The sequence below is a fragment of the Achroia grisella genome, unplaced genomic scaffold, assembly GCF_030625045.1.
Source record: "Achroia grisella isolate CSIRO2021 unplaced genomic scaffold, CSIRO_AGI_Agris_v1 utg1847, whole genome shotgun sequence".
In the NCBI taxonomy this organism is placed as follows: domain Eukaryota; kingdom Metazoa; phylum Arthropoda; class Insecta; order Lepidoptera; family Pyralidae; genus Achroia; species Achroia grisella.
The window spans coordinates 1,649,674-1,670,263 of record NW_026712687.1 but is presented as its reverse complement, the minus strand read 5'-3'; the positions used below and the strand labels follow the sequence as shown (position 1 = coordinate 1,670,263).

General features: G+C 32.1%; 1 protein-coding gene across 1 annotated transcript; it reads left to right on the top strand.

Annotated features, from left to right (window-relative positions):
• On the top strand, nucleotides 1-15,943 carry LOC131841581 (proton-coupled amino acid transporter-like protein pathetic). Its single transcript, XM_059189901.1, has 13 exons — nucleotides 1-84; nucleotides 4,274-4,312; nucleotides 5,129-5,283; nucleotides 6,706-6,832; nucleotides 7,230-7,360; nucleotides 8,101-8,185; nucleotides 8,871-9,021; nucleotides 9,390-9,587; nucleotides 12,150-12,255; nucleotides 13,430-13,543; nucleotides 14,209-14,308; nucleotides 14,840-14,934; nucleotides 15,853-15,943. Exons 1-13 carry the CDS (start codon nucleotides 1-3, stop codon nucleotides 15,929-15,931), a joined length of 1,464 nt encoding a protein of 487 aa, XP_059045884.1. The 3' UTR covers nucleotides 15,932-15,943.
• Nucleotides 15,944-20,590: the final 4,647 nt, after the last annotated feature.

Genomic DNA, 20,590 nt, shown 5'->3' with positions numbered 1-20,590 from the left:
ATGGCCACCGACACTGACACCCATTTCGACACTGACTTCGTCACCGACATCGACACCGACTTCGACACCTACACATATTCAGACGTGGACAGTGGACACCGACACCGACTTCGACACCGACACCGACTTCAACACCGACACCGACACCGACTTCGCACCACCTTCGATACCGACTTCGATACCGACTTCTACACCGACTTCGACACCTACTTCGACACCGACTTCGACACCGACTTCGACTTCTACACATATACGGACATGGACACCGACACTGACACTGACACCGACACCAACACCAACTTCGACACCGACTTCGACACCGACTTCGACACCGACACCGACACCGACACCGACACCGAACTACCCCATTACTAACAATGTACCATGTCAGATTGATCTCCACGCGGTTCCTACTGGTAACCATCGCGATAACTTCCTGATGAATTTGTCACGACTTGCTAACTGACCTGACCTCATCTTATCATACTCCACTGGTGCCCTAACAGCGTAAACAGTTAGCGCAGGCGGGCTTAGACAAAGCAAGCTGCATTACTGTTGAAGCAACCGGTACTGACAGAGCCAACATTTTCGGTCTACTTCAAAATGCAATCAAAATAATAGTAGTATTCATATAAACTCTCCGCTACAAATATCTGCACGGCAACGCATCTAATTAATAAATGGTTTGCATACCGTTCGTTATGATGCATACGAGTACTTCATATCGGTATGGGATTTACACATACATATTTTGCATTTTGTTACCGCATAGTACACGAATAAAGCTGTATATTCGTATGTAATTTAGTACTGAAAAGAGTAACTATAGAATATTTTATTTTTATTATAAATTTACTTTTTGTTTAAACGAATGAACAATTTTTATGCGCATACTAGAATTTAACTTTTCATTATTGCAATAAATAAAATTTCGTATTTTTATTCGTAAAATTAAGTATGTCCAAATATAAGTCTCAAAATCGGTTTTCAATTAAAAACAGCTACAAGAAGAAGGATAATGTTTTCGTATATGTTGTTGAGTGTTTAACATTGTTGTTGAAGATGTTTGCACTTATTAACTCGTATATTTAAGAGCGTGTGAAGTGCATGTACCCACACACAATTACCATTCTAACGCCTGCTCACTTTATCCCAGCAAATATCATCCGGCAAGAGCCATCAGGCGCTAGGGTAACTGCCATATGTTGGCCCCTGCACATAATTTTCTAATCAAGTACATATACATTACAGCTAATAAGAGAATATACAACATTATATAAATTATGACAAGTACTACAAACAATGCCCTACACTGTAGGAACAGGCCAACCAATCCAGGGCACTCGCGGCCACCCGTCCGCTCGCTATTTTATAAATATGTATGTATGTTGTACTGTACCAATAGTATAGTATATTCCTAGTATATAGTAGTAGTAGTAGTATGTTCCTTGCAATTAGTTAAGAGACACGCGATTTGGTCGGCACAAAGTTTTCTGTAAAAAATAAAGCAGTTTTCCATAAGAGGGTCTTGCACTCACAGCATAGAAAAACTGAGATCCTCAGAGATCCATATCTGGCACCCATAAAATGCTTTACTTATTTTTAAAGATTTATTATCATCCACAGAGGCCGTCTTCAATTGTACAAAGGGATGAAAATGAGGGCGCCACTAGAGTTACATATTGATAAAAAGTTTAGATAGGTCGTTAGAGAAAAAGTATTGCCTTGTATGTCAATGACTTAGACTAGACTTTGAAGTCTGTCAATTATACGCAACGAAGAATTAATGTTTATTTCTCCTGATAATAACAATCGTCAAATAATTTATAAATTCAATATTTTATATACTAATAATTATTAATATATATATTTCAGAATATGAATAAGTAATAGTGGAAGATTACAAGTAAAACCTATTTATTGTATCATTTATATAATCTTACTATAATAATATTATGAACGCAAAAGTTTATAAGTATAAATGATTTGTTACTCTTATGCAAAAACTACTACACGGATTTTGATTAAACTTTACAGCAATATAGCTTATAAATCAGAATAACACACGGCCTATAAATTTCATTGGAATCGCGCGCACAGGTAGTATCGCGTTAATATTCTAATGAAAGTTACTAAGATATATAAAGCTCGTGTTCGCAATATCTGTGCCAGGAATGGTAAATAATTACAATTACAATGATTCCTCTTTGTCTTTGTATTTAATGTTAGCAGATATATTGTTGTATATAAAAAAACTAATATTCTTTAGTCTTTTCAAGTGTATAAAGTACTGTATAGAGAAGACCTATTTTTACTATAATAATAATAATAACCTCCAGACAATTTATACAGTATCATCTAATCGTAAGTTAAGGAGAGCTTATGTTGTGTGTACTAAACTGATATAAGTATTTAAATATATTTTACAAAGAAACATATTCATGAATACAAGCGTTTGTACTGTGCGAAGAATCGAACCCGCGATCATTTGAAGTAAATATTACGTATACAAAATGTTTTATCGTTATTTTAGATACGTTTACAGCTTCAGTGGTTTAGCACACCGTCTCACTTCCTATGGTTAAGGTTCGAATCCTCGCACAATACAAACATTTGTGTTCATATGTATTGATTGTTTTTTTTTTCCTGTGTCGAAAAATGTAATTAAGTATTTCAATCAGTTGTTTAGTACCCATCGTACAAGTTTTTCTTGGTTGGGGACTAGATGTAAATTATTTTGGATTGTTATTAAAATTACACTTGATTAATAAAAATAATATTCTTAATTCACTTACACTTGCTTTTTCTTTCAGGATAAATTAGTAGCGAATGAAAACATTATGGATCCAGAGAAAAAAGTGAATATAGATACTACTATTATAAATGCAAACATATGTTTGTCTGTCTGTTTGATTTATACATTTTTACAGCTATACGCCTGTACTGTTGTAAGAGCTATTATTTAATGCATATATTTTAATAAATACATTTAATAACCTGTTCTATTTTCTTCATCTGTAATTTGTTAAATAAGAAAATGTCGACTGTTTCTTACCTACCTACTAAATTAAATCCATAATAGCGGATATTTTTATAAAGCATGATAATAAAATGGACTCAACAAACAAGACTTTGTCCGTTTTTTCGTTGACCTTTACAGCTTCACCGCACGATGGGGGACGAGTGCAGATGACACTCCAAACCCGCTGAAGGACTTATGGAGCAGCTGAAGATCAACTCCCGCTTGCCTGATACGAACTTTATGTCCGTGTTGCTGTTCATATAAATGCAAATTCTATTATTGGATAAGAGTCATTCCATCTTTGTTCTCTGAAATGGCAACGCATGAGTGGTAACACGGGTGTCACTCGACAATGTGATCTCCATAGTGTTGTACATGTATATGCGACAGTTATTGCTTACCATCATATAGGACATCGGCTTGCAAGCCATTCTAGTTACATAAAAAAATGCTCATATATACCTACAAAATGACCATGCAATTTAAAAAAAAATGATAATATACTTATACAGCTAACGCATTAGTATATATAATACTTAGAAATTGTAAGCAAAACATTATACGAGTCTAAAACGTACCTGTGAAATATTTATCAAAATCAGATTATATATTTTCAGGATAATGCAGAAATGAATGGAAATCCCGCTACTTTGAATTCAACACAAAATGTAAGGAATTATAGTTACCTGTAAGCATAGAATACAGTATTTATATAGTAATCTCTTTTCTTCAGTATGAGTAATAACAATGGTGTAATAATATAATAATAATAATAATTTCGAGAACATAAAATTAATAAATAATTAATAATAACACTAGATAATACACAGCATCAGTCCCATACTTCATTTTACTAGCTACCCGTCCCGGCTTCGCCCGGGTATACATGTATATATGTACATATAAATCATCCTCTTGAATCTCTCTATCTATTAAAAAAACAGCTTCAAAAACTGTCGCGTAGTTTTAAAGATTGAAGCATACATAGGGATGGACAGACATCGACAGCGACTTTGTTTTATACTATGTGATTACTCCTGACTACTGCTTTTAGCTTTCGTCTTAACTTCTACTAAATTCCCGTTCTCTCTCCGCACCTCACCTCACTTCCGTATCGCATCCTTCTCTCTATTTCACACCATCCTTCTATCTCATTCTCACCATACTCCATTACACGCATCTTTCAATACTTCATACTTTCATACATCCAACGTACATATATGTAACTTATTTACGTGTTTTATTATTCAGGACAATACAGCGGACACAAGTGCATATAATGACGACAATGTAAGTACAATGCTGCGTTTGATTATACTATAACTTTTATAGGTCTGAAAACATACAAAGTTTATACAACTCATTTGAAAACTTCACCAAAATAGGGATGATCAATATGTTTATGAAACATCGATATCCAATCTTTAATAATATCTAAATATTAACGTTGACTGACCGATAATATCGACAAAAATGGATATTCAAAATAGTATCTGAACAAAACATATAGGATAAAATGATTTTTTTGTCATTAACATAATATTTATAACGCAAAATGATATTATACCAGGGAGACCGAGAAGAAACATTGCACGATGATTCTCAATCGATAATAATAATAAGAACCCTAGATAATTTACACAGCGCTATCTAGTCTTAAGCTAAGAAGAACTTGTGTTATGGTTACCAGATAAATAGTATAAATACTAGACATAAAATATATAGAAAACACCCAGACTGACAACACACAAACAATCATACTCATGAATACAAATGTTTGCACAGTGCAATCGAAAATGAAGCGATATGCTAAATAACTGAGGACGTCAAATTTTTACATCGATGCTTATAGACCAACGTCGACATGTTGTCTGCTGAGTTTCACCCGCCAGAAGCTAAAATACCATTTCAATTCCTCTGGTGTTGCGGGTGCTTATGAGCGGTAGTAATCACTTACCACGAGGTGAGCCGCAAGCTCGATTGTAATAAAAAAACATCGATGTCAACACCTATGTTTTTCTAATATTAACATCCCTACCTCAAAAGTTTCTACGATTTCCTCGTTATAAATACGTACGTGTAACTTTTGTAATTGTTTGTTTTTAGTACGATACGTCTTCAGTGTATACATTGAAAGGAGAATTATCGCAGTATGTCAATAGAGGCAGAAGTGAATTGTCCTTGTACCACGAATATTATCCAGGAATAGAGTCTGTGCAGTACAATTATATACTAGAAAGGCAAAATCCGTATTCAACAAAGTGAGTGTTTTAATTATTAATGAGTGATTAAGTGAGAGTTAGTGAGTAAAACATATTAAATTAGATCCGAATGAGTGGTAGAACACAAGTGTGCACATTTATATACTAGAAAGACAAAATCCGTATTCAACAAAGTGAGTATTTTGACTATATTAATGAGTGATTAAGTGAGAGTTAGTGAGTAAAACATATTAAATTAGATCCGAATGAGTGGTAGAACACAAGTGTGCACATTTATATACTAGAAAGACAAAATCCGTATTCAACAAAGTGAGTATTTTGACTATATTAATGAGTGATTAAGTGAGAGTTAGTGAGTAAAAGATAATAAATTTGATCCGAATGAGTGGTAGAATAGAAATGTGTACATTTATATACAAAGACAAAATCCGTATTCAACAAAGTGAGTATTTTGACTATATTAATGAGTGATTAAGTGAGAGTTAGTGAGTAAAAGATAATAAATTTGATCCGAATGAGTGGTAGAATAGAAATGTGTACATTTATATACTAGAAATACAAAACCCGTATTCAACAAAGTAAGTGTTTTAATTATTAATGATTAAGTAAGAGTGGAGTGAGTAAAAAATAGTGAATTAAATCCGAATAATTGGTAGAATAGAAGTGCGTACAATTATGTACTAGGACAAAACCCGTATTCAACAAAGTGAGTGTGTTAAGACGACGCATCGCAAATATTAACGTTAGAAATCTCAGTTTTTCTCAACAATTACATATCCTACGGGGCTGATATTTAAGTATTTCATTTTTCACATCTTTGACATCATATACACTCTCTCGTTACATGATTGATTAACTTTTGTAGCACAGAAAAAAATCTCAAAGATTGTGTTATAAAATATAAGATTTAATTGGTGTGAGAAAACGGAAAAAAATACTTATTAATGATAATAATAATTACGTGCGAGTGAGTGTGTAAGAAATAGTGAATTAGATTCTAATAAGTGGCAGAAAAGAACGGTGTACAATTATATACTAGAAAGAGAAAATCCACAACCAACAATGTTTTATTAATTAATGAGTGATTAAATAAAAGTTATTGATTAAGAGTTAATGAATTAGATACGAATGAGTAGTCGAATATAGACATATTACTATTTAAATGTTACGTATATTTACCTATTTTAAGTAAAGATTTTTTATATTCTATTTCTATTAAAATGTATTTTTTATTGTACATAATAAAATCGGTAAATTGTGATTAGGCGAAAATTGTCTGTTTGTTTATTTCCTATCAGTATCTATCGGTGTCCGCAAAGTCGAACAGAAAGAGGTATAAACGGACACACATAGTATTTCTTTTTGACGTAGGACCATACAATAAACACTAAGCTACGATCCTCTCAGTTTACTTACAACGCTTTACCTACTTTAATGTTTCTTTTAATAACTCTGCTACAGTTTCCTGGAGTCTCTGAGTCATCTAATCAAAAGCTGCTTAGGTGCTGGTGTGCTGGGTATGCATGAAGGTTTTATGTACGCTGGCATTTGGACGTCTTTAGTGACTGTCACAGTTATTGGAGTCCTGGTCCCTTATCGTCAGCGATGATGACTCTGTTCATGATTGTGAGTATTATCTTGCGTCATTAGTCACTCGCCATATACACTTTTCTTTCAATAATTTATGCTAATCTAATCATGATAATAATGAACCCGCGATTATCGAATGTAAAGCAGTGTGCTAAACTGCTAGACTACCGAGGCCGTCCTTCTATCTTATATTAATCTTACTTTCAATATCCTAATTATTTGTCGATAGTCTGTTTCTTTAAAATTTGTATATCAATTACTACCGACCGCACACCTATATTTACAATCTTCTGAAAGATGTTCTACTCTTTAAAGTATTAAATAGTACTCTACGTAATATTATCTTATCTGTGGTAATAGGAAGTGATTAATAATTCATACAATATATTATTCAGATGTTGGTGACTTGTGCCAAAAAGATGTATGTAAAAATTCGCGTACCAAAACTTACTTATCCGGATCTAGCGGAGGCATCTGTAGCAACTGGACCCCTTAAATCCTGCAGAAGATATAGTAAAGCATTCAGGTAATTGTTAATTTTATTACTTACTAGCGAACCGCCCCGGGTTCGCACGTGTGCAATACAAACCTTTGAATTACTCAACTGTTCTGTACTCATGCACATGACCTTCCTTTTGAATCAGTTTATACATTACTGAAAACTGCATAAAAATCCGTTGCGTAATTTATAAGATCTTAGCGTACCGACAGCGGGGATACTTTGTTTAAACTATATAAACATATTATCTATGTCAAGAATGAAGTCCAAGAATACCATCCTGATCATCTAGATGAATGGCGGTCTTCCACAGTGCGGTTTTCTAGAAACTTTTTGCCACGCACAACCACATTGTGGAATCCAGCAATGGTATTTCCTAACCGATTCGATATTGAAACCTTCAAGAAAAGAGCTTATTCCTTTTTAAAAGGCCGACAACGTACTTGCAATTCCCCTGGTGTTGCAGGTGCTCATGGGCGGCGGTAATCACTTACCATGCACATGTACGTTTGTCCCCTGTGTTAAAAAAAAAAGTGATCTAAATCGAATCTTAATTTCAGTATATATCTCAAGTTATATAAAATATCATATCATCTTATGTATTCTATTCTCTAAATTATACAGCTATAAAATCGAAATCAAAAATTTAAATCCAATATCTTGTAGGTATTTAATGAAGATATTGCTAATATTAATGTTACATATTTAGTAATAAGTTTTTATGTATTGTATATTTATTTCATCATGTATTATTTTTTCTTTCTCAGATACACGGTGGATCTTTGCCTATTCTCACAACTATGCGGAACTTGTTGCATTTACGAAATCATGATTGCCGATACTCTAAAACAGGTACAGATTATTCGGAAGAGCTACTTTCTCATTTTTCTACTTTACTTTATTCTTTATCTTCAACTAGCTACCCGCTATATCTATGTATTGCTAAAACTACATTATAATCCGTGGCATAGTTTCAAATATTTAAGAGAAAGAAAGCTAAAGCAACTCATTTAAAATTAATTACTTATAATAATAAAAAAAAATTATAGTTTAAGAATTTATTTTACATATAAATTTTAGTGTTAATTTTTAATTATTTTAATAATAATTAATTATTTATTTATAGTAATTAATATTAAAAATTTAAGAAATTAAGATTTAGTAATATAAAAATTAAAAACTAAATTTGTGCCAGCAGTTGCGGTTAAACAAATTTTAAAATAAATTTTTTAGTAATAGTATATCTAGCGATAAGACCGACTTTTGTATTCCATATCTCTTTTCTGTATTTCTTATGTATTAATTCTATTGGTGCAATAAAGAGTTTATAAATAAAGAAAGCTAAAGCAACTCATTTTATACTATGTAAAGATGAATAAATCTTCTTATATCAGTTATTGAGAGTTGATGAAAGTAAATTTCTATTTGTGTACTTATTTTATTGCATTTTTTACTGTTTAACAAAATAATTGTCATATTATATGTTATCTGATTATTTTCCCAAACTATTATTTATTTCAGTAATATCATATTACAGGTATTAGAAGCTGTATGTGAAAGTGTACAGAAACAAAATTTTACATTAAGAATTTACATAATTGTATCAATGATACCTCTACTGTTATTGAGCTTAATTAGAAGTTTAAAATATCTAGCACCGTTCGCCTTCATCGCAGATTTATTTGTTGGTAAACGAAACTTTTAATAGTTAATTTGTTTTTATAGTAAGGAAAATTGTGATATAAATCAAACTTGTGACCTTTTCTCATGAAGCTTTTATTGCAACAACAATTATATTTGTAACTAGCTAACCCGCGTAACTTCGTCTGTATCACATTTACTCAATTTACATTGTCTTTTAAAATTATAGCCTATGTGTTATTCTGATGTTAAAGCTATATTACTGTAAAGTTTCATCAAAATCCGTTCAGTAGTTTTTGCGTGAAAGAGTAACAAACATCCATACTCACAAACTTTCGCGTTTATTAAGATTATGTAGGGGTGGAGCAGCCACCCTTTGATTGGTGGTTGAATATATTTATTTGTACAATTTCAGCGGTGTGTGTTATTACAACTATGTACTATAGTATAACAATATCGAATAATATAAATGATCGTCCCGCATGGAAGAATTTCCACGGTCTTTTACAATTGTGCGGGATTTGCATTTACAGTATGGACGGTATACCAATAATATTAGCCGTGGAGAATAATATGAAAACACCTCAGTATATCACCTATGTCATATTGTATGGTAAGTTAAACATATTTTTTGTCTGAAAGATTTTTTATTAATTTGATTTTAATTCGGATTACATCCATATTGTGTTAGTAAAAACTTATAAAACTATGTTAGTAACTTATAATATACATATACGTAGATATATTTAATTCATATATCTGTGTCCACGTCCAGAAGCACTGGGTCCACAATGCAACGTTATCCAGTGCCTCTGGAGCGGACAATCAGGTATATTCGCAACAGTTTTTAGGATGCTGTTTGAGCTCCCCCGAATTCTAGACATCAGTGATGCAGCTCTTTTACGCATTATGGCTTCAAATCCATCTACCCGCGCTGCTGCAAACAAAAAATTAATAGTCCGTGTGTTCGTCAGAAAGGACACTTTTTTTTGTTATTATCACTATCGTTTGCCCGCGAGTTCATCATTCGCTATTAAAGTGGACATTTAATAAATATATTCAATGTATTTACACTTTGAATTGTAATGACACCTATGTATAATATATTCTTAAGAATATGAAATTTTTACTGTACCGTTATCAGTATAATCTCAGTGTTTGATTTGAAATATAAGACGATGTAAATTTATAGTTCTACATTTAGATATATACTACTAGATAAATTTATCCTGCGGCTATCGGTGATATAGCGATTTAACACATTGCCTCATTACGGATGGTCGCGAATTTGTTAATCTTGCATATTAACAAATTCTTCATTGTTTAATGAATTTTCAATAATTTGTTTCTAGTAGCCAATGTGGGAGCGAACTCGGCTGCTGGGCACCAAAACAGAACAAAAACAGACACCTATTGGATAAGCGCGAAAGTGTCAGAAACAAACTCATTTTTATATTTATAATATTTGTTATAAATACAAAAATGAAGCACAATTATGTATGCTATAACATACATAAAATGTATAATAAAATATTTTATTTGAGTTTTCTAAATAAATAAAATATAATAATCCGCGTACATAATTTTACTAAATCTATGTATAGCTTCAAAGCCTGAATGAAATAAAAGAAGGATCTGTCTACAATCTAGACGTATTTTGTGTCAAGAGACTGTCTGGGTAGAGTTTTATTAAAATTATGTTTCTAAGCTAACATAGATGGATTATATTTTTAGGGTTCCGTTTACTATTGTTTTGTTCATACTGACCACTATAATTATGGCGGCCTCTATGGTACGGCCTATACGATTTATATATTTAGCACACCACTTTACTTTTATGGTCGCGGATTCGGTTCCTCGTAGACAATGCGAATTGCCCCTGTGACGGATTCAGTGACAAGGTACAAACATTTACATTAAAGAAAAAATATAATAAGTATTAATATCAGTTGTCTAATACCCATAAAACAAGCTCTGTAATCGAAGCCTTCCTTTTTCTCTCTGTATAATGAACTTATTCTAAATCTATAGAGACAAAGTACTTTTTAGTTTACCTAATCAAATAGTAATTTATATTATACTAGTATATAACTTAATATATATGCGATAATTTAACATCCCCTCCAGAGGAACACATTATACGCCCGGATATACATAATATATACAAACCTTCCTCTTGAATCACTCTATTAAAAAACCGCTTCAAAATCCGTTGCGTAGTTTCAAATATGTAAGCATGTATAGGAACGGATAAAAAGCGACAGCAACTTTGTTTTATACTATGTAATGATTTTCCAAATAAATTCTACTCTCTATCAACGCTTGTTGAAGAAATCAGCTCGTTCTAACCCTAAAACTATGGAACTCAAAAATGTATATCCGATATACACTTGCTTTGTTTTACTATTAAGATGTCACAATCCTGTTTTTGTTTTATTAAAAAAAGTGCCAGACATGCAATTTAAAATATTCATGTTTATTTGAAGCGTGACATAGCTTCATCGATTTTATATTTTAGTTTGAGATGTAGTATTATCCTTTCTGTGCTTTGAGAAAATAAGACGTATTTCAGTAAAGCTATTATAGACGGCCTCGGTGAAATAGCGGTTTAGCACACCGCTTTATTTCTAATGGTCGCGGATTTGATTCCACAAACGATATAAATATTTTAATTCATGGTAGGATTATTTGTTTTGGTCTGGGTGTTTTCTATATAATAATATCTCAGGACAATTTACACAGTGCCATCTAGTTCCAAGCTAAGCAGAGCATATGTTATGGGTACTAGACTACTGATATAAATACATGGATGCATTTTAAATAAATACGTATTATACATAGAAAACACCCAGATTTCTAGGTATATTATGTACTTATATAAAAAAAAATGTATCGAAGTATTTATCAGTTATCTAGTACCCATAACACAAGCTCCGCTTAGCTTCAGACTAGACGGCATTGCGTGAATTGTTCAAGTTTATTATTTAACTAGCTACTCACCCCGGCTTCGCACGGGTGTACATGTATTATACATATAAACCTTCCTCTTGAATCACTCTATCTATTTAAAAAAAAAAAGATTCTAAATCCGTTGCGTAGTTTTAAAAATTTAAGCATACATAGGTACGAACAAACAGCGACAGCGACTTTGTTTTATACTATGCAATGATTTCAGGGATGGCAATTGTGGTCTCCGCTGTGACAATTATAGGATTCTTTGGATACTGGGCGTGGGGGGAGTCCTGTAGAACACCTATAACTAATCATATGCCGATGGAAACGTATGTTTAACTATTAGCTTTGTTATTTTAAGCATATTTATTACCCTTGTTCTTGTGAAATGTATACTGTTGTAGTAATAAGAAAAAAGACTTGGTAAAACGGTGAAAAATATATATTAATATAGACTACTGACAATTAGGAATAGAAAGAATGAATTGAAGTATCAAAAACAAGAATGTAATATAAAAGAACTATAAATTTTAAATACAAATTTAGAATATAAAACATTTCTTCATTAGCCAGTTACAACATATACTAATGTAATACTAATTCATTTATTCTTTATTGAACAAAAACGAAAATTTTTGTACAACAGGAAAGCTTAATGCCGTATGGAGTTCTCTCCCAGCTGACCTTAGGGTATAAACAGAAAGTGTTGTGGGGTATTAGCGAGAATTATTACTGTACTAATATATAAATAGATACCTATATGATATAAATATAAAATAAACATAATTATTATACACAATATACATAGATAAATATATATAACCTGTAATATGCTTTTATATATATATATATATATATATATATATTTACAGGTTATATATATATATAGTTATATACTATATTCATTCATATATTAAACTAGTACGGAAATTTATTATAATTATACAGCGCATTCGTCGCAGCATGTTTCGTGAAGAACTTCCGCATTCCTAAGTTTAAATAATTATTGTCGCCAAAAACGAAAACATAGTAAGCTCATTAAATTTCCATTCATACGTAAAACTAAGAAACTCCCGGAATCTTATGTTTTATTTTTATTAACATCACCGAAATATCAATATCTAAATAAAAATAGATAAAATGTGGTAAATTCCGTTATTTTTCATTTTACGTATAAATAAGGACCACGTTAGTATATTTCCGTACATAGTTACAAAGATATAAATCAAATCAAATCAAAATATCTTTTTTCACGTAGGCCTATTACAGACTCTTATGATATATCAAATCTACCATCATCGGTTAGGAATGCGTTCGAGATGAGAAGAACTGACAAGAAAGTCAGCTCGTATTCTTTTCAAATATTGGTTAAAAAGATAATATAATAAAAATTATGTTTAAAAACAACTATACTAATAGTACAAATGCGAAAGTGTGCTTCGAAAGACGAAGTCACGCTTGTCACAGCTTGTGATATACATATAAATTATTGTTTTTTTAAAGGGTTCCAATCATACTACGATTTTTACTGGTAGCAATGTTGGCGGTAACGTTTGCCGTACAATTCTGGGTTCCATTTCGGACAATGTGGCATTATATTGGAAAGAAATATTTAAGGTACAATAGCAATTACTTAGTACCTTTAACATCATCATCATCTGCTTCTTCCTTATCCCATTTATTTGGGGTGGGCCTAATATGTTTTTCTGTCCCATTCATCCCTGTTCGCAGTCATCTAGTTATTTACTTCCTTTCTTACCATATCATCTTTCACACAGTCCATCCATCTCTTTTTTGACCTTCCTCTGCCCTTATTCCACCGTCTACATATTTAACCAACTACATTTATATGTAACACTTTCTTACTTAATACTTTTATCTGCGTTTAGGTTGTAAGATGCAGATTAAGAAGTGAAATTATAGGGCAAGAGGCATGACACCTTAGTCCTCTGGAACAATATCTGGGTTGCCACATCATAACATAATGGCGTAATAACATATGTATACAGGGACGGTCACGCGTACCATCAGGTTGATTGTTGACTATTCCAGTTACTTAAAAAAAAATCATATTATATATAGTTAATAGATAGAAGGTATATCTTCCATCGCTTAGCTCTTCTTAAGAATATCCTTCAATTCTTGTCCCTGATGGGTCTCGGTAGCGAACTCTGAAAAAGGGCAAGCACAATCTATGTATGTAGGTCGCAGACCGTAGTGCTACAGGTTCAAGTACCTGACTTCCCAAAAAATAAAAATAGAAGGTATATTTAATATTTCAGAAAACGAGGCTATTGGGAAAGGTTCTACAGATTGCTGCATGTATTCACAATTACAGCTATCGCTTTACTATTTCCAAATATGATCAAATTGATGGTTTTCGTAAGTGTAACTGAATTTTTATATAAATCTATACAATATATATTATCAGCTAGAGGTCCACATAGTTCTCCCTGGAAGCTATTGCGATTAATTTTACAAATACCCCATAATCACATGTCACTAAGACCTGGATGAAGTAGCTATTTTGCTGTCCTTCCTGTTACCGCTGTCTCGCACATATTAATAATATGTTTTTATCTATTTGTACATATTAGTTTTACATTTTTTTTTCTATTTATACATATTAGGTTTTTTTGTTTGTTTTTAATTCACTAACTACCGACATTACCTGCTAAATCACACTTTTAGTTTCCTACGAGACGTTTATTAGAGATGATAAAGTTCTATATTGTAGAAATAGTAGAGTATAAAGAGAAAAAGTGAAAAAGATAGTATGTAAGTTGAGCGTAAGTAGTAAGTTAAATATAATGATAAATGTCAATTAAGTGCGATGCAGGCGAAGTTACTCGGGGCGGCATGTAGTTCTATATGTTTTAAATAATAGTACCATTATGTTAATTTTTTTTTCAGATGGGTGACTTCTTTCTAGCCTTGATCGTTTTTATTTTTCCAGCTGTTATACACATAAATGTCACTTGGAATGAACACAATCCGGGGGCAATTAGGTATTTAAATATATTTGTTAATTAATATGTTTTGTTTTCATTGTTTTTGGTTTATATTACAGTTTTAACCTAGTAGTCGAGAACTAAATAACTTTATTTACTTTAAAATTATTTATGATAGACCCATTTCTTTAATATAATTAATATGGCAATTCACACAACGCCCTCTAGTCCCAAGGTAAGCAGAGCTTGTGTTATGGGTACTCGACAACTGATATAAATACATAGATATTTTTTGTAGTAAATACATACATAGTATACATAGAAAACACCCACAGCGATACAAACAATCATACTCATGAATACAAAATGTTTGTACCGTGCGAGGAATCGAACCCACGATCATCAAAAGTCGCATCAAGGTTATATATACGTATTAATGTTTATGGTGCATAGATTAAAAAAAAAGAAAACATATTCAATCGTATATTTTCTACATGTCTTCTGCTTGAGTACCTCTGTCTTACCTATGTCAACAATGTATGTTTGTAAGATGTGTTTCAGTGAAGGGATTATATAAGGCAGTGAAATTACAGGGTAATAGATGTACATGTTAAGAATAATATCCGTAGTGCTGTTCATGTACTTAGGTGATGATTTATAATATGTAGACAATATATGAATGTTTTGTGATACCCTACTACTACCATTGGTTGAAATCTGGATACTGGGTGTATTTGTTTACACTTATAATGTTTATTTTACTAATTATCGGCTCTCAGACCCACACCACTGTTCCTACTCGCCGTTCACAGCTTAATGCACAGAACACCAATGCTTAATGCCCGCATGATGCCAGCAGTGTGCGCTAGAGACGACATAATGCTTCCTTCCCTTTCCCACGTATCCCACTTGTCATATGACGACACGAAAATAATGATACGTAATTATAATTATATTATTATTATTTATTTGCAGATGGAGTTGTATAAAAGATGTGGCCATAATTCTGTTCGGTTTATCTTTGTGCGTCGGTGCCTTTTATTGTATTTTTTAATATTTAGAAAAATATATCTACCTATTAATAGATTTACATTATTTTATTATACACATACATACAGACAATATATTTAGCGCGGCATTTACCTAAGCCACGCTATACATATATCTACAAAGTGTTTTTATTGTCAAGAGTAGGACTGACTATGACTAATAGACATGCGGTTAATTATTAAAAACCGTTTAATTATTAAAATACACTTGCACCATATACCTAAATAGAGACCGAAAAATCTTTTTTAAAAATTCCACACGGTAAATGATTTGGTATAGTACAGCTTTTACCAACGGGATGTGTAACGAAGGACCTTGTTGTTACTTTCAAATTATTGCAGTTACTATTGCTACAGTCGTCTAGTTGCAGTAAATCTACAGCACATAATATACATATAATGGTATCGAGTATAAAATCCGCGAACATCGAAAGTAAAATGATGTGCTAAATCGCTGGACCACTATGGACTTCTTATGGTTATTTTAATATTTTAAACATTTATAAATCAAACCACTACGACAATTAGTTATTGCTTGCAATATATTATTGACAGACACAAGCAAATATGTAAATTATATTGAAGTTATAACATTCAAAGTTAACCTTCCCAGCGCCAGTTGAACTACAAGCAGGGACGAATTGACAAGCCAGTAACTAGAGCTATTGCATACCTATATACCGAGTACTATGGAGCTAGTACGTTAAACATTCTGAATAACTAGTTATTTAGTTCTACTGTAGGAATCTTACTTTTTATGTAACTAGACTGGTAAAAAAGCCTACGACTAGCCTAATGCTTAAACAACTCTCCTAAGCACAGGAAATGCACCACGGATATTACATTGTCAAGTCCCCTGGAACCTCTCTAAGTTGCCATTCCGGAGAACTATGGTGTCAGGCTTCCGTACCCTATAATTTAATTGCCATCTTTCACAGAACAAAGCTTATAAAAAATACCACTTAGTGATTAAATTGATTAATTAAATTGATTTGTCATGCTCATTAACATGTTTTTTTATCATTTTATACGTAATAGTCTGTGAGAGGAACAATAAGTTTTCTTTCGCTCAAACTTACCTAGAAAGCTTTGCATAAAGTCTACCTTTGTAACATAAATATGTACGGTACAATACATTGGAAATGTTACGAAATTTATTACGATACTATAATAACGAGTACTCGTTTTAGTAACTAGTATTTGCGAACATAGTTTTGTAGTTACTTGTACAGCTCTTTAGTGCAAAACTTGTTCTGTCCTTTAACAAGCACAAGTTTCATGGTTCATCCGCAAGTTGTTAAACAGTTATGGGGAATAGCTAGAATGCGGTTCGAGGTCCAAAACTTTGGTGAAATCCTCTCATACCTTTGGTAGGATGATCTGCATCAGATATTCGTAATAGAACGCTATAATCGCATATTTGCAATTCATACGATCGACAGTAAGTTACGTAGCCTAAGTTATTTACTGACCTACTTAGAAGCTTGAGAACGGCAGAGACTGCAGTGATCTAGCGGTTTAGCTCACCGCTATATTTTCCGTGGCTTCGATGCCAAATATTTTACTATATTCAAATATTTGTATAATTCTGGGTGTTTTACTATATATAAAAATTAAACATTTAGGTCTGTCTTATTATGATCAATATGCTGCTTAGTTGGGAATTATTATAGACAGTACCTACTATGTGAATTGGGAACACTAATGTATATTTATGTGTAATTTTATATTTCTGAATGACTATTCAGTGATGGAAACATCGATAACATTAGCAACAAACTAAGAGGGATGAGGCTTGACAGAATAAGAATAATTTTCCTATGTGAATTGTCCTGGGTTATTATTGTCATCTTTATATATGTATGATCCTAACAAATTTAATAATCCACAATAATATTATGTATAAATGAAAATGTCTGTCCGTCTTCCTATCTGTCTGTTATCATTTCACAACTAAACAGTTAAACTGATCCTAATGAAATATGGACATAAAGATCTCAGGAGGACATATGCTTCTTCAATCTATCTTTTATCTCAAAGAAATACCTGAACAGGAATGAAATTGCAGATGAAAGTTTCTTCAACGAAGTTGCAGGTAACACCTAGGAATTTATATTCTGGGATTGAACCCTCACCATTTTGTCGAAGGCGCACTGACTTTGCCTTAGGATTTAATACACATTAAATATCTAAGCAACATATTTATATATTAATATTCAAACTATACAGGTTTTCATAGTTTGTAGGTTAATTTCCTTATAGACCCTACTAAATAAGGAAAGTACCTGCATTAAATATTTAACGATGCAAGGAATTTCCCAAGGTAACATGAGAATTTTCCTTATTTCACCTTCAAATATTTCCGTTTTGTTTGATTTAAATGAGAAAATAAAATAATTATGATGGGTTCCGGTTTTGAATTAAAAGGAGCAGCCAGTCTGCTCAGGAAACTAATTCCAATTCAATAAAATTGGATGCTTTGTTTAGCACCTTTTTATACTCTTCTATTCTTGATGGCCTCGATCAACTAGTTGTTTTACTTCGATGGTCGCGGATTCGTTTCCTCGCACGGTATATACGTATTCATAAGTATCTGGTGTTTACTATGTATATTATGTATTTACAAAAAAATATCTAAGTATCTTATGTTGAGTACCCATAACACAAGCTCTGCTTGACTATATAACGTTGTGAAAAGTAACGATTAAGTAATAGATCACGATATTTTAAGATATATTTTGTGGTCTATGTAAGAACAAAGCTGAGGCAGCTGCTATTACCAGCTTTGTATATATTTTTATGTATAATATTGTACATATATTGCCAAAAAAGTTATTATGTATCATAATTCGATTTAGTCTAGATTGCTTTTCCAAAGAACTGTAAGTACTAAAATGGTTTGAATTGAAAATAGACCTGCAATTTTAAATTACTATTCGATATATTCTCGATTTGTGTTTTGATGTGTTGATTAAGCCTAAAATTGTGTTTCGATAAGAGCACATATTTGTCACATAAAATTAAAATCCTATATATTAAAATGTATTACTTATTTTACACTATTACAAAAAATGACGGTAGTTGAAACTACTGGCACCTATCGATATTGGCATTGTTGTTACTCCAGTCTGCTCGTGACCACGGCTAGTGTGACGTAGTCGAAACATCGAGAGAGGTAAATATCTTTGTTTACCATAAATTATTCGTGTTAAAATCCGTTTAAATAAATCTTTATATAGAATAAAGTGAAGTGCTTCCACTGCCTATTTGCTTAGATCTTTTAAACTACGCAACGGATTTTAATCAAGTTTTTAGCAATATAAATAAAGTGATTGAAGAGGAAGATTTATATGTATACTATACGTACACTCATGCAAAGCCGGGGCGGATAGCTAGTTAACAATAAAGTGTTTAAGTGTGTCTGCAAGTTAATATAACCCATGGATACTGCTACAGGTTGGTGTGCAAGGAAGACTATGGAAGCAACCAAGGTTTACCTCATACTTTAATATATTATTTTCCTTAACATACACGACTGTTATATCATTATAAGTCACATATATGTGTATACATATATAGTCAAGCATTGTCAACTGTCGAGTTTCTGGTGAACGTAACACTGGTCTGACTACATTTAATTGAATACATTTTTTTATTGATTGTATATATATTTTTTAATGTTTCTATATTTTATTTATTCATGTATATATATATTGCTGAACTTATAATTCTTAGAAATCCGCTGCGATTTGTTACAGTGGATGTTTTTATAAAAATTTCTCACTGGAGGACCTTAAGTCATATTTATATGTTTACGTATGTATGCGGTATACTTACGTATTGTTTAAGTTCATTAACTCGTAAACAATAGTTTTAGAACTAATATTATCTGTGGCTTTATCCAAGAAGCCAGAGTTTACGGTTTCGTAATAAATGGATTCAAATATATTAAATATTTGAATCCAACGTGGTAAAGGGCGAGTCTACTCACTCTACTCGCTATACTCGGAATAGTTTGGTTTATCATCGATGTTTCTAGTATTAAAGAGTCGGTGAGAAATATTACATACATTACTACAGTTTTTATCGATCCGATTCGAACTGACTACCTTTGAGTCTGAATCGGATTATAAACCATTACACGATGCTCTATTTACTAAAATATGACAAGTATATCTGCATGCTTCTGGTATATTTATAAACATATGTTTTTTATACTTTTTGGTAAGAAAGAAGATTGAAGACGAGTATGTAATGCGAAGAAAGCAAACAAATGTACCGGTATAGTTACTTTGTATTGATTAATGTCAGATATATAAAACACTATAGTTATTATAAAAAAACAAACACAATAAAGAGGTGTATATATATATATATATATATATATATATATATATATATATATATAACAGTTTCCAACAATATGTTTATTAATGGCGGTAACTACGCCAAATGAACAATATATAAATAAACATCTGGACTGATATTTATATCATCGGGTCATGCATTAATTTGTCACAATAATAAGATCGGGTCTGCGATAAATTGATACATAGTATTGACACAGAATCAGTTCTATTGTTAGGCATAAATTTATGACAGGCTCGATGAATACAAACCAGGGTTGACAACCGTACGAGTGTCGAGTACCTACCTATACTAAA

Coding starts and splice junctions, on each gene's coding strand:
- LOC131841581 (XM_059189901.1), top strand. CDS start 1: ATGGCCACCGACACTGACACCCATTTCGACACTGACTTCGTCACCGAC. Junction 7,361..8,100: donor AGATATAGTAAAGCATTCAG/GTAATTGTTAAT, acceptor TTTCTTTCTCAG/ATACACGGTGGATCTTTGCC. Junction 9,588..12,149: donor CACCTATGTCATATTGTATG/GTAAGTTAAACA, acceptor CAATGATTTCAG/GGATGGCAATTGTGGTCTCC.